General features: G+C 44.3%; 1 protein-coding gene across 6 annotated transcripts in view; it reads right to left on the bottom strand.

Moving 5' to 3' along the window:
* DNAAF9 (dynein axonemal assembly factor 9) overlaps positions 1 to 15,566 on the bottom strand; it is a 134,334-nt gene that overhangs the window by 19,906 nt on the left and 98,862 nt on the right. For all 6 annotated transcript variants that reach the window (XM_012754833.2, XM_012754829.3, XM_012754830.3 and 3 more), the window contains exons 28-29: positions 10,080 to 10,205; positions 7,207 to 7,244 (exon numbers count right to left, since the gene is read on the bottom strand). In XM_012754833.2, the coding sequence (XP_012610287.2) occupies positions 7,207 to 7,244; positions 10,080 to 10,205 (164 nt within the window). The remainder of the gene's footprint in view (positions 1 to 7,206; positions 7,245 to 10,079; positions 10,206 to 15,566) is intronic.

The following is a 15,566-nucleotide window of genomic DNA, read 5'->3' as shown; positions in this document are numbered from 1 at the left end:
TTTTGAGGGCAAAACTCACAATGTATAGAAGAGTTCACAAAGAAAATAATTCCTTTCCTTTCCACATACCTAAGTTCTTTTCTCTGGAGGCAACCACAGTTATCAGATTCTTATCTCTTCTTTCAGAGATCTGCTGAGTATATACAAGTAAAAGTCTGTGTGTAATTTTTCCACAGTGGCATACCACATTGTTCTGCACCTTGTGTTTTCACTAAGCTCTTGCCTCCCAAAGTGCTGGGATTAGGCATGAGCCACTATGCCTGGCCTTTACTTTTTAATTTTGGTAAAGCTTATGTCTTCCTTCAAACCTTCTCTAACACTTGACTATGCCAATCTTCCCCTCATGCTACCATGTTCTCTCCCCTTCTCTGAACTAAAAAAAGAGAAAAAAAGCTCCTCTGAATAATACACATGGTGGTTGGGCACGGTGGCTCACGCCTGTAATCCTAGCACTCTGGGAGGCCGAGGCAGGCGGATTGCTCAAGGTCTGGAATTCGAAACCAGCCTGAGCAAGAACAAGACCCCGTCTCTACTATAAACAGAAAGAAATTAATTGGTCAACTAATATATATATAAAAAATGAGCCGGGCATGGTGGCGCATGCCTGTAGTCCCAGCTACTAGGGAAGCTGAGGCAGCAGGATTGCTTGAGCCCAGGAGTTTGAGGTTGCTGTGAGCTAGGCTTATGCCATGGCACTCACTCTAGCCTGGGCACCAAAGTGAGACTCTGTCTCAAAAAATAAAATAAAATAAAATAAAATAAAATAAAATAATACACATGGTACTTAAAACACAGGACTTAAATTCTTATTTATCTTCATATATGTGAAAAGATAGCACAATGTAAAGATGAAGGCATGGGTTTTAGAGACAGGCAAATCTGAATTTGAATTTTGAGCTCTACTAATTACTAATGGGGATGAATGGACAAATTTGCTCAATCTTCTAAGCCCAAATTTCCTCTTCTGTAAGATGGGAACAGTGACACATATGTCTACGTTGTCAGTAAAATGCTTACCATAGGGCCTACAGACAGCAAGAATCCCTTAACTACAACCCATCATCACCACCACTACCACCCTCAGCATCGTCAGCTGAGCACCTGAGCATGGGACTACACGTACATGGAGGGGCCTGTCAGACAGACAGTGGTGACTGTGGGATGTGGGCCTTGGCCACACCAACTGGCAGGAAGCTAAGTCACCTGATTCCAACTAGCCAAGGCTGCTGAGCTCATGGTTTAGTTAAGTGGCAGTCAATAGTTTGAAGGCAACTTCGAGGACCCCTGGCCCCCATGTCTCTGGTCTGAGGCAGACATTAGTGCTACTGCCTTCCTCTCGCCAATAACACTTATGAAAAAAGCATTCCAAAATCTAATCTCACAAATCCATCTGGATGCATTCCATTCAAGACCAGGGAACAGGGATTAGGAGCGCTCATGCCAGTGGTCACCTGTGGCCATGAGGAAAGGCCCCACACAAAGGCTTAGCGATGTGCATGGGACCAAAGACTGTCAGGCATTAGGGCTCGCCTGCCGAGAACAGAACCTGCATCCTATGCTTATGGGCCGTTCTTTTTTTTTATTTTTGAGACAGAGTCTCGCTTTGTTGTCCAGGCTAGAGTGAGTGCCGTGGCGTCAGCCTAGCTCACAGCAACCTCAAACTCCTGGGCTCGAGCGATCCTTCTGCCTCAGCCTCCCGAGTAGCTGAGACTACAGGCATGCGCCACCATGCCCGGCTAATTTTTTTTTTTTATATATATATCAGTTGGCCAATTAATTTGTTTCTATTTATAGTAGAGACGGGTCTCGCTCTTGCTCAGGCTGGTTTTGAACTCCTGACCTTGAGCAATCCGCCCGCCTCGGCCTCCCAAGAGCTAGGATTACAGGCGTGAGCCACCGCGCCCGGCCTATGGGCCGTTCTTGATCTATTTGTTCCTTGGTTCTGGGACACAAGTCCTACTTTTCTTAGGTACTTGTTAGTATGAAGTTTCTTCTTCGTGCCTCCTGTGGCACGCTAAGCCCGAGTTCTCCTCCCAGAAGCTACCACTGATAACCAGTGTTTGGGTATGCTTGCTCAGATAGCCAACGCATGTATGTACTAGTACTACAATATAGGAATATAAAGAATCTTGCTTTCTTAAGCACTTCTCCCACATTCAAAATCTCTATCCTCAAGATCTTCATGTATGACTTAGTTGTGGTAACAGCACATGACTAAGGGAATTCAAATGGAGAATACATCAGTATCTTGTGTATTCTTTCTTCTTCTTTTTTTGAGAGTCTTGTTCTATCACTTCAGCTAGAGTGCAGTGGCATCTCATTCATCATAGCTCACTGAAACCTCAAACTCCTGGGCTCAAGTGATTCTCCTGCCTCAGCCTCCTGAGTAGCTGGGACTACAGTACCACCATGCCTGGATAATTTTTTTATTTTTTGTAGAGACAGGATCTCACTCTTGCTCAGGTTGGTCTTGAATTCCTGAGCTCGCTCAAGCGAACTACCTTGGCCACTCAGAGTCCTAGGAGTACAGGCGTGAGCCACATCCTGACCTATTCTATCTTAAAAAGGTCCACTCTAGGAGGCCGAGGTGGGTGGATTGCTCAAAGTCAGGAGTTTGAGATCAGTTTGAGCAAGAGCGAGCCCCCATCTCTATTAAAAATAGAAAGAAATTAATTGGCCAACTAAAAATATATAGAAAAAATCAGCCAGGCATGGTGGTGCATGCTTGTACTCCCAGCTACTTGGGAAGCTGAGGCAGGAATATCACTTGAGCCCAGGAGTTTGAGGTTGCTGTGAGCTAGGTTAATGCCATGGCACTCTAGCCCGGGCAACAGAGTGAGACTCTGAAAAAAAAAAAAAAAAAAGGTCCTTCACATACGCTTTCTGTTCAGAAGCTTTAACATTAAGATAGAACTTCTTAGCTAGTTAGAAAAACCTCCTAATGAAGGTGACACTGGTGGTACTGTGCTCTCATTCCCATTTAGAGAGGGCAATCTGGAGGCTTCAGAGGCGGCAACAAGGCCAGACTGGAGAGCCTATTGCCATAAACCCATGTCATGGTACAGCCACAGGAAGTGGGGCCTCTGGAAACCGAGGAAGGCAAGGTCAGAGGTGGCCAGGCCCGAAATGTGGCACAATGGGGAAGCAGGTAGGATCCTAGAAGGCTCAACACATTCCGGAGAGAGCAGAAATAGGAGCCAGATCCTGCAAGGGGCCTGCAAGATTCCCAAGGGTGGAAGACAGAATGGTTGTGGTGGGTCTTACAGTGGGGAGCCAGGAAAGGCAGAGTGAAGACGGCTGAAGGCCCTGGACTCTGTATGGTATCTTCTTGGACAAAAGAAATGGGAGAATCAGACCAGTACAAATGTGGCCACCTGAGGATTGTGTACCAAGGTCACAAGCATAGACTTGGCTTGCTCAAGAAAAGGCTGGGAGCTGGGTCTCTGACAGACACACCTTACATAAAGTTCTGCCTACTGCATTTGTACCATGTGGACAAATCTGGGCAGGAACTGGGCACAGAAAAGGGGCTTTACTTTATAGGGAAATAAGCAAGAGGATTATCCCCAGCATTCCTCAGGCCAGCTATGAAAACTGCCACCTGCCAAGAGGAAATGCCATCTGCGAGGCAGGTACAGCAGTTATCTACAACACGGGGAACAAGCCACAGTGAGTGGTTTTCACCTTGTTTGGGCCAGAGCTTCCTTGTGTTCTGTATCAAGCAGCAGACACCCAAATCTGGCCAATGTCTCACCAGTCTGAGCAGGCAGTCTGGCCTGGTCTGTTCTCAAGAGTGGAGAAATAACCCTATGGTCTGTCTGACCATCCCATCTGGGCTAAAGGCTTCCTACAGCACAGAAGAAAATGAAGGTCACTTTTTTTTTTTTGCATTCAAATGGAATATGATAGATGGTCATTCTTCTACCTATACTTTTCTTTTTTTTTTTTTTTTTTTTTTTTTTTTCTTTTATTTTTTTCTTTTATTTTTTCACCCTGTTTAAAAAGTTTGATATACTTTTCTTTTTTATTATATTTTTGAGCATCATGCCTTCAGATATCTATACTTTTAAAATGAGTAAAATATCTCTACCCTGCTATCAAGCCAGCATTATAACGAGTCTTGCTTGCTGTTTAAGTACTGAGATTGTTTCCTATTCCTTGAATTTCTACAATACACATCATCTTGGGCTGTAACATAGTCCTCTTCTCATTGTAAAATAATCCTTTGTTGTTAAAAGCAATGAATCAGGGAGCCTGACTCATGAACAGGAGCAAAAGGAGGCAATATGCTCCCTTGGGACATAAAGTGTTTATCTACTGGTGGCAGATCTCACTTCCAAGCCAGCCACCAAATCTCTGAGGAGAAAAGAAATACTTCGTTTTTTTTAAAAAAAGTTTTTTGCTTTTTAAAAAAAAATTTTTTTTTATTTTAGTGTATTATGGGGGTACAAGTGTTAAGGTTACATATATTGCTCATGCCCCCCTCTCCCAAGTTTTTTGCTTTTTATAGATAGGGTCTCTCTCTGTTGCCCAGGTTGGAATGCAGTGGAACGAGCATAGCTCACTGCATCCTTGAATGCCTGGGTTCAAGCAATCCTCCTGCCTCAGCCTCCAGAGTAGCCAGGATTACAAGCATGACCCACCACACCCAGCCAATACTTGTCTATTGTCTCCTCCCTTCCCAGATAGCCCATGCCCATGGCCATCCTGGTCAGGCCAGTCCACAGGGTCCCATGCGCCCAGGTGAAAAAGGCACTGTTACTCCAAGAGCCCCTTGGAGAGTTCAGAAAACAGCATATGTGGTCTCAAGGTCATCTGCCCACATCTGATCATACCCCTACCTATACACAGGCACAGAATTTGACAAGTTGCCTTTGAACAATGAGTTGGAAGGCAGTGTTAATGAAATATGCCTACCAAGTGCTAGAGAGAACATGGTCTGTCTTGGCCTCAAAGGATTCAGACTAAAAGGGGCCTTCCTCTCATAAGTCCGGCCCAAGGGTGCCCCTGATTCATGGAATGAAGAGAGAGCATTTCCCCAAGGCTCTCTGCCAGCAAAGCCTGACCATCTGTGCTTGTCCTTCACACAAAAATGTAGAGGGGCACCAAAGCAGACGGTGCTAAGGAGCCAAAGTGCATGAAGGCGGCAGTTATCACATGGTGGACAAGGGGCTCTGACAGAAAAGAAGGCACCAGCAAGACAGGGCTTGGGGCTGGACAGGTCACCAAATCCCTGGCACACCTAGGCAAACACTTTCTTAACTTCCCCTGCCCCTACGTGAAGTTCTTCTCAATGGAAGAGCTTCTTTCCCAGTCTCCGCTCTAGACCCCACCCCCTCCTCCTCAGGGATCCACTCTACCAAGCCTAGTGTCTCCCTCCAGCCCGCAGGCTCTCTCAACAGCAAATAAGGAAGAGTAAATCATTCATAAAGAACGATTCTTGGAAGTAGTCTTCTCTAGCGATCACCCTTCTTATAGCCCCAAACACCCTAAAATACTATCCACAATTCCTGGCTTCTAGTATCTCACTTGGCCATTGGTCCAGTTAGAAGTAGCTTCGGTCCTCACCTCTCCACTCATCCTCCTGCGGAGGTCACCAGTGTCCTTCACACTTGCAGAGCCAATGGCTTTTCTCTTTCCTTCCCTCAAGGTCTCTACAGCATTAGACATCACTGACCTCATCCTCCTTCCTCCGAGTATGCTATTTCCTCTTTTCCTTTTAGTACCCTGGACTTTCCCTTCTGACCTTTTCAACTCTACATCTGGATACTGGCTGACTATAGTCCGTGGCACTAACTTTGTGACTTTCAAACATGTATCTTAGGATTAGACAGCCCTCCTTGGTTGTCTCCTGGACCTCTGTTTTCTCCTGTGCTTTCTATTTCAAGGACAGGTACCAACCACTTTCCCAATCTCTTATACTAGAAACTTAGGAGTCATCTTAGATACCTCTTTCCAACTCATGCCCCATGTCTACTCTGTCACCAGATCCTACTGATCCAACCTCCACAAAATGTCCTTAATCTACCTGGGGTGGACACCGTGGATGGACCCAGATGACCTTTGTTCCCTCCTGCTTCTGGGGTGCAGTGCCTGGAAAGTAACAGGGGCCTCTAAAAGCTGGACCTGAGACTACCTGGTATAGCAGTCCAATATACACATTCCTCCCTCCAGGGACAAGCCTTTGGCCCCAGGCAGCACCCTGCTCAGCTGTTTCCCAAGACAACAGCTCTGGTATGCTCTGTTGCCTCCGCTCCCTGCAGACTGGCAACGGGATCAACAGGCGAAACTGTGCTAGGGACAGAGAGTTGTTTTCTTCCGTCTGATTTCTGCTTGCTGGACTGGCTCAGGAAGCCCAGACCCCAGGCATGTCTCCTGATAACAATGAGCATTTCATCACCACTACAGGGAATTTAGAATTTATTGTGGCTCTCCAGGCATCAGATAATATGATTAGAAAGTGCTGCCTCCAGAGTTGCCAGGTGGTAGGATGTTGCAAGATTGAGTGCAACCTGTAGGATGGGTGGAGTTTTTTCAATATTATCAAGGAAGTGTGGAAAATTCCAGTGTGTAAGGGAGGTAGTAAGAAAGACAGGTCCTGCTGGGCCAAATGCTGCCTTCTTGGGACAGGAGAAGTACATTGAGATCTTGCTGATCCAGAGGCTAGGAATACATCCTCAGTCCACTGACATTAGCTGGAAGGCCAGGGCAGACTTGAGCCAAGCTCAGGAGAGGTACTACCATGGCAATTTATTGCCATTAAGAGACAAGCTCTTAGAAGAAATATGCCTATCAAATGTGATAAAAGTAAAGATGTGGCTGGGCATGGTGGGTCATGCCTATAGTTCCAGCACTTTGAGGTCAGCCCAAACAACATAGCGATACCCCATCTCTACAAAAAATTTAGAAATTAGCTGGGTGTGGTGGCAACATCTGGAGTCCCAGCTACTCAGGAGGCTGAGGCAGCAGGACTGCTTGAGCCCAGGAGGTGGAGGCTGCAGTGAGCTATGATCATGTCACTGTATTCCAGCCTAGGTAATAGAGCAAGACTCTGAAAAAAAAATTAAAATAATAATAAAGATGTCAACATTTTCCCTGGACCAATTTCATTTGCTTTAGATTTCAGAATGGCAGGTAGGAATATGTATCTGTTGAAGAATTCTATTGAATTTGAAAGGCATGCACGCCATAAAGCATATTGCTTACCTTGTGAACACTGGTCAAGACATTTAGGGAAAAGAAATCTGGGGGTAAAAAAGAGAGAAATATTTAAAAACCATTCATCTCAGAGCTGTCACTGATTATTTCCCACAAAAATGTGAATATCATTGATAAGCAAGATGACTTACTCAAAGAGGTAAGTGGCAGGAAGCACTGAACATTAAGGATAGCCATGGTTATTCAATGGACTTTCATAACTTTGTGTCAGAGCTCCCCAAACCAGGAGCCCCACAGAAGTCCTACATGGCCTATTCTAGGTGGAATGTTGATGGAGGGGGACACTGGGGATAGGACCAGCTCTTTAGAGATGGAGAAACAGTTGGTCTTTTTGGAAGGAGATATATTTTTGAGTAAAGTGGATATTTTAGAAAAAAATGAGAAGAATTAAACTCATCTGACTCTACCAGGGGCTGTTAGTACCAAAGTTGCCACTTTGGTAAATCTTCTGATACGTGGAAAAAAAAAGCAATACATAAAAAAAAAAACAATACACATACATACTATAAATAATCAAATGGTCTTCCCATCATTTAACACTTGCCTTGAAAGGCAATGGCCATTTCCCAGAAGGGACCACTATTAACAGTTTGGTATATCCTTCTAGATATTTCCTATGCAAATATAAATAAACATTTCTGGTTCTCTGATATACATAGTATTATTTAGCCTGGAGTATTGCAGAGCACATCTGCCATGTTTCAGACTGCCCAGCACCTGCTAAAGACCTTTCCCAGGCTTCGTTAGGAAGCCTACTTGCTTTTGTATAGGGCAAAATGCTTTTGCAGCCTTGCTTATAGTTTGGTACACACATGTGACTTAAGTTTCACCAAGACTCCAAATGGCAGTGAGCCAGATGAATGAGGCAATGTATGGTGAACAGACTGCATTTTCTGAGGAAGGAGGTAGTGGAGATACCTACTTACCTGGGCAGTCCTATGGGAGGCTTGAGCACCTGGCTGCCTGGCCAATACAGCCTCTCTGGCCCACTTGGAGACTTTGAAAGCTATCTAATGTCCTTTAATAAATCCCCTTCAATTTAAACATGCTGCAGTGGGTTCTATTGTTTGGAATTAAGAATTATCCCCGAAACAAACATAAATGTGCATATTTTTGCACATTTGTACAAATAAAACTGTAAGATAAAATTCTAACAATGGAATGGCCAAATTTGTCTCCAAAGATGATTATATCATTTTATTCCTATTAACAGTGTATCAATGTACTTATTTTCCTACACTGCTGATGTGTAATCAATCACACCAAAAATAAGTGGCTTAAAATAATAATTTATTATTTCTCATGATTCTATGGGCTGGCTGGGTAGTTATTTTGGCCTGGGGCAGTACAGCTGGGGCTGATTGTCCAAGATGGTCTCACTCACAGGCCCACATGGGGCCTCAGACCAGACAGCAGGAGATGGCTGGGCCTCTCCACGTGGTCTCTTATCTGCTAAGAGCCTCATTTGGGCTTATTCATACAGTGGTCTCAACTCCCAGAAGTAAGAGAGGGCAAGTCCCAATGTGTTAGTACTTTTTAAGCTTCCGCTTATTTCATGCAATATCATTGTCCCATTGGCCCAAGCCTAAATTCAAAGGCTAAGAAATAGATTAAACCTTACAATTCTTGAATGGGAGGGGCTGCTTTTCCTGTAGCCATATTGTTAATCCACTAAAGTTGGCTGGGTAAGATATTTTTTTTCTTTTTTAAATGTATGCACTTAACTCTGGTCACTTAATGGGTTTTAATGGAATGGGTTTAACTTTATTTAGTAACTTTCTATTCTTGATCATAGTTCCCATAATTCTCATTTTATTCCAGGTGCATCATGGGCTCATCATTAGTTTTTCAAGAAAACATTAGTAAACCACTACAATAAATTCCTTTCTAAAGGAAATTCAGAAGTAAATTTGGAAATTTCTCATTAATATCTAAAAAATGAGCAAATCAGTAATTTTGATTTATTGACTTAAATAATATTTTTGATCTCCCAATATAAAAAGATGATGAAATTAGTATACTCATACTTTCTATTATTTACCCCTGATTTTGTAACTTACATTTTTTTTTTTTTTTTTTTTGAGACAGAGTCTCACTTTGTTGCCCGGGCTAGAGTGAGTGCCGTGGCATCAGCCTAGCTCACAGCAACCTCAAACTCCTGGGCTCGAGCGATCCTTCTGCCTCAGCCTCCCGGGTAGCTGGGACTACAGGCATGCGCCACCATGCCCGGCTAATTTTTTATATATATATCAGTTGGCCAATTAATTTCTTTCTATTTATAGTAGAGATGGGGTCTCGCTCTTGCTCAGGCTGGTTTTGAACTCCTGACCTTGAGCAATCCGCCCGCCTCGGCCTCCCAAGAGCTAGGATTACAGGCGTGAGCCACAGCGCCCGGCCAGTAACTTACATTTTTAATATTCCATAACCATATTCACTCAATTTTAGCCTTACTTCTTTATAAATAGCTATGTTCATCTTCAGTTCTTCTATATCTTATTTATTTATTTGAATTATTTTTTGACAACATCTGGTACACACATGCTGGAATACCCATTTATTCAATAGACATTTCATGAGCATTTAGTATTACTAAGCATTAAACAGAAATGGTTCTTGCTCTCACAAAAGCAAAGTCTGTATTCTATAATTCCTCTCTTTTCTTAGCCACCAGTTCAAAGGGGTCTTCTAAGGACCTAGCAGTAATCAAAGAGTTGGACATTTACTACATACGAGGTGACTGATACATTACCAAAGACAACCACATATAAAGATGTGTCTCCACAATTTTTGTGGACAAAAATTACTTTGGTACACTTAAACACACTACATGCTGTGGGCTAGAAGTGGTCCCAAGTATCTACCTGTGCTCCATGTAGCAGCTCAGGGGATCCACGCACGCTGTGATGGCACCAATGGTAAAGGAGGACTTAACATTTGAGTCTGGGTGGGTCTGTAGGGCCTGGACAACATCAATAACATCTGTGTAGCTGGGGGGAAAAAGGGAATGATTAGTTTATTGATTGGCATTGCAAATTGGAAGAAGATGGGAATGCTGAATGGCTGAGTGAGCACCAGTGGAAGGAAAACCAAAAGGAGGAGCCTGCCTTTCAGTTCCTTCGTGTCACCCCACTTCATGATTCAGAGCCCCTGGAATTCACAAAGGTTCCTGCATTCCCATGTTCTATTAGTCCTCAACTGTATAAGAGTAGGTAGAAGAGCCAACCTGCTTTGAGGGTAAAAGGAAGCTTATAGGTGAGTGATCCTGGGGCTCTGAGGGCAGGACATGGCATCTTTAGGCCTGTTTTCTAATCAAGTTAGGAACTCCTGCCATGATCTGTTTTCTTTCTTTTATTTTTATTTATTTTTACTTCTTATAGATACAGCGTCTCACTAAGTTGTCCAGGTTGGAGTGCAGTGGCTATTCACAGGTGTGATGATAGCACACTGCAGCCTTAAACTCCTGGGCTCAATGATCCTCTTGCCTCAGCCTCCTGAGTAGCTGGGACTACAGCGGTGTGTCACCACCCCTGGCTCTGTGTCCATTTGCTTTAATAGCTCTTTTATCTCCTTCCCACCTCACAGAACATGTAGGCAAGAGACAAAGGGGGATCCTCAGGACCTGTCCAGGTCAGCAGAAACAAGTCAAACACAGCTCGAATTCATACATTTGGCCTGGAACTCCCTTCAGACTCCAGACTTACAGAGCCACTTTGGTATCTTCACTTAGAACCTAGTATGTTCATGATCCCACTCCTGTGATGCCTGCTCCTCCCAAGGCCTTCTCCTTAGCTGAGAGGATGCTACTCTTTCAGATGCTACACCCAAAGATTTGTTTGGAGTCTTCTTTGACCCCATTTTTTTCTGTCTTCAAAATATAACTAGAAGAGGTCACTGCTCACACTCCCATGTCTCACTGGGTCCAAACTGCTACCATCTTTTGCTTAGATCACCCCAACAGCCTTCCCCTGCTCTGTCCTTTCCTCTCTCCAGTCTGTTTTCAACACAGAAGCTGGAGGGATATGCTAAATCCAGAGTCAGGTCATGTCACTTCTCTGCTCAAAATCTTCTAGTGGCTTCTATCTCACTCCACCTGAAAGCCAAAGCCCTCACGATGGCCCAGGCAGCTCTCTATGATCTCACCCCCCACAAAGCAGGGAAGAATTTCATCTCCTACCAAACCTTCCCTTGCCCTAATCCAGCCACTTAGGCCTCCTGGCTCTTCCCTGAACATGCCAGGCATACTTTCACCTCTGCACTCTCTGTCCCCTCTGCCTGGAATGTTCTTTTTCTCAGTATCTGCATGGCTCACTCCCTCATGTCTCTATTCAAGGGGCATCTTATGAGAGAGGCATCCTCTGACTTTATACAGCCTATGTCAGGCATCTTCAAACTATGGCCTGCAGGCCACATGCAGGTGTTTTTGCCCGTTTGTTTTTTTACTTCAAAATAATATATGTGCAGTGTGCATAGGAATTTGTTCACAGTTTTTTAAGACTATAGTCCAGCCCTCCAACTGTCTGAGGGACAGTGAACTGGCCCTGTTTAAAAAGTTTGAGGACCCCTGGTAGCAACCCTCTCTCTTGGCACTCTCTGCCCCTTCCTCCAATTTTTCTCCAAAGCATCAGTCAGCAGCTATACATATTTTCCCACTTATTTGTTCATTGTCTATATCCACAAAAAGAATGCCAGGATGGTTGCTGAATTTCTGGTGCCTAGAGCAGGGTAAATGAATGAACTAGATGTTTAATATTGGGCAAACCCTGGTTACTGCAAGAGGGGACTCACCCTCTTTGCTTGGTACAGAAGAACTCTTTCCCAAGTGACCCAGCCTGTCACAAAAAGGTCTGTTCCTGTGGAGGGAAATTAAACCTAATGGGCAGCCTGCTGATGAGATGGGCCTGGGTCTAGCCTAAGGCCTTGGGAGGCCAGTGGCAGTGGTGGTGTGGACAGATACAGCCTGTCGGAGCCATTCCTGAGGTTCCTACAAACAACTCATCTGTAAAAAGGCCCTTGGCTTTATCCCAGACTACAGTATTACTCCTCTTCCCTCGATGTGGCCTCAGTCTGGACCAGCCGACAATGCTTTGGTAGAGAACAGTTATGCTAGGTTCTAGAGTTCCTCCGTGAGGGTCTGGCAGCCAGAGCACCTTCAGAGCAAGCCCTCTGCCTGGGCATGTGTGTATATGGCCACGGAGGTTCTTTCCACTGTAGTGCTAGATGCCAGGAGAGTCCCACACACCACGTGTACTGCCAAGCCCTTATAGCAGCACACCTGGTGAGCAGGACTGATGCTTGCACGCTGTCCCAAATCTCTCTGTGGTCATGTGTCATGAGTTAACTCTCATGATTAAGTGCCTTGCTTCTCAGCATTAGCTCTTCCCTTCATCTAAAAATTAGTGTTTGGAGGCTTTTTACTTTCCAAGTTCAGTATAGGCAGTAGAGACTCATTTCTTAGGGTAGAAAACAATCACTGACAAAGATTTATAAGCCAATCTTGAGGATTTCAGTCATATTAATACAATAGGATTTCCCTTAGGGTATCTGGGGAATTCTCAGGTTTTCTAATAATTCCATTAATTTTTATTGATTGTAATGGAAAAAGGTTATAATGAAAAACAGGACTCCAGCTCCTTGGTGAGGCCTATGCATCTAGGCACTGCACCGAGACAGGAGACCTGTGGCCATTCACTCCATTCCTTCAGGGAATCTCTCCTAGAACCTCCCTCCTTCTCTATCTCCTGCCCTACAACCACCCTAGGCAGAGCCTTTGGACAGGAGGCGGCAGCCCTCACTACAGAAGGAAGCACCCATGCTCAAGCTGCCAGAGCTTGTACCAGGCCACTTTGGCTAAACTGACCCAACTGCATGACGAAGGCAAAAAACTGGCTCTTCATGTTTGCTTCTCATCAGTATTCTCTTTATTAAAAAATCAAAACAAAAAACCAGCAGGACTGTAACCTTCTTTCCTCTGAAAGAACAGATATCTATTCAAGTCTCCTTTGAGCTCAGTTTTATGTTTGCAATTTAAGCCCAAAATTTGAACAGGGACATGTTTTATATCAATTTAATTTCTGTTTTGCGAGATATTTTGTTTTTAATGTAGATAAATTTAAATAATGATTTTACAACATTCCAGAGTATAAATAAATATAGCCTGGCCTGGCATGGTGGCTCATGCCTATAATCCTAACATTCTGGGAGGCCGAGGCAGGAGGATTGCTTAAGGCTAGGAGTTCAAGACCAGTGTGGGCAACACAGCAAGACCCAATCTCTACAAAAAAATAAGAAAAATTAGCCTAGGTGTGGTGGTGCACACCTGTAGTCCCAGCTACTAGATAGGCTGAGGCAGGAGGATCACTTGAGCCCAGGAGTTTGAAGTTGTAGTAAGCTAGGATGACCCCACTGAAATCCAGTCTGGGTGACAGAGGGAGACCCTATTTCAATCAATTAATGAATCCATCCCCTCAAGTTCCCTAAAGTTAATTTTTAAAACTTCTGATTTCCCCAGTTTTTCATACACTCATCTATGTGTGTGTGTATATGTGCATGTCTATGTGTATTAAGTTCTACAATTCTGTCACCTGTATAGGATCCTATTTCCACCACCACAGTCAAGACACTGAGCAGTTTCAACACCACAAAGATCCTTTGTGTTACCTTTTATAACCATGCCCACCACCTCCTTCCCCTAATTCCCACCCCTAACTCCTAGCAACCATTAATCTGTCCTCTATTTCCAAAACTTTGTCTTTTTGTGTTTTTTTGGGAAACAAAAGTCTCGCTGACAGTCACCCCGGCTATAGTACAGTGGCATCATCATAGCTCACTGCAACCTCAAATTCCTGCGCTCAAGCAATCCTCCTGCCTCAGCCTCCCGAATAGCTGGGACTACAGGTACATGCCACTACACCCAGCTAATTTTTCTATTTTTTTGTAGAGATGGGGGTCTCTCTCTTGCTCAGGCTGACCTTGAACTCCTAACCTCAAGCAATCCTCTTGCCTCGGCCTCCCAGAGTGTTAGGATTACAGGTGTGAGCCACTGTGCCCAGCCTAAAACTTTCTCATTTTAAAACACATTAATTAATTTTTTTCCCTCAAACAGGGCTGCCGAGAAACATTAATTCAATTAGTTCAATTTTTAAAAGAACAACTAATAACTCCACTTAATGTCAAAGTTCAATACCACTGCCCTCATGCTGCACTAAATTGAATGGGACCAGGACACTCTAGGAGATAAAGAAACCTATACCTTATATCACAGGCTTCCCCAAAGAATGCTATAAATGAAAATAGCCATATTTAAGGAATAAAATTCTCAATTTGAGAAGCCTTTGGGATCTCCTTTCACCGTCATAATGGGAGGTGAAGGAGCTGAGACAAACCATCTCTTTGACCAGTAGAAGAGATAGAAAACCAGAAGAAAACAGGCAGTTTCAAGCTCACACTCTTCCTCTGTGGCCTCCACAACCTCAGCCCACAAACAGGACAAAAGAGCTGACAGAAGGGAAGCCTGAGCAGGGTGTGAGAAAAGGTGCAAAGGAGAATAATGGCCTGGCCGGGTGCACAAGTCTATCCACCTCCTTCTTCAGGACCTCCAATTCCCACTGTCACAGCCAGGAGACCAAACAGGCCTTTGGATTGGGGTCCACTCTTTACTGGAAACAACTAGCCAATTGTAAACACTAGTATGAGTACAAAAAATATCTCACTTTGTGAGAACTGCCAAAAGCTTCTTTATTACCAACCATAATGACACAAGTGAAAAGCATAGCCTGTGCTTTCCTGCCTCGGCATGTTCCCCTCTGGGCTCGGGTGGTGATGAGCCTGGTGGCAGGGACTCCTCCCTGGAAGGTCTTAGAACAGGTCAAGGGAAGCTCCTTTTAGCCAGGGTCCCCAACAACAGTGTTACACGCTCTGTCAAACCTGCCCTCCCATGTTACATACCCACAATAATACTGCTTACACGGGGACTTTGTGAGTTGGTCAGCCTACAAGCACAGTTCTGCACATAGCCATGAAGAGGGAGCTCCTTACTCAATTCGCTTATTCACACTCCTCAATGAGGGTCCCAGGAAACTGTCCTGGGCCAGCCATCTAGGATTTGGTGGGGCTGGAGACTGCAGAGTGTGGGGGACATCTCTGCAATTCCACAGGCGGGAAGACTGAAACATATGAAGCTCTCTTATCTAGATGGCAAAGGAAGAGGCTTAGAGACTACTTTTGTTATAAGAATTATCAAAGAACCTGGCCCAGATTCTCAAATTCTCCACCTTTGAGGGATATTGTGATGTTGAAGCCAAACTTATGAGTTGTATGCAAGTGACAACAGCTACTCTAGGCCATAGGAT

This window comes from Microcebus murinus, chromosome 16, assembly GCF_040939455.1.
Source record: "Microcebus murinus isolate Inina chromosome 16, M.murinus_Inina_mat1.0, whole genome shotgun sequence".
Lineage (NCBI taxonomy): Eukaryota > Metazoa > Chordata > Mammalia > Primates > Cheirogaleidae > Microcebus > Microcebus murinus.
The sequence above is the reverse complement of the archived record's forward strand: the minus strand, read 5'-3'. Positions and strand labels throughout refer to the sequence as shown.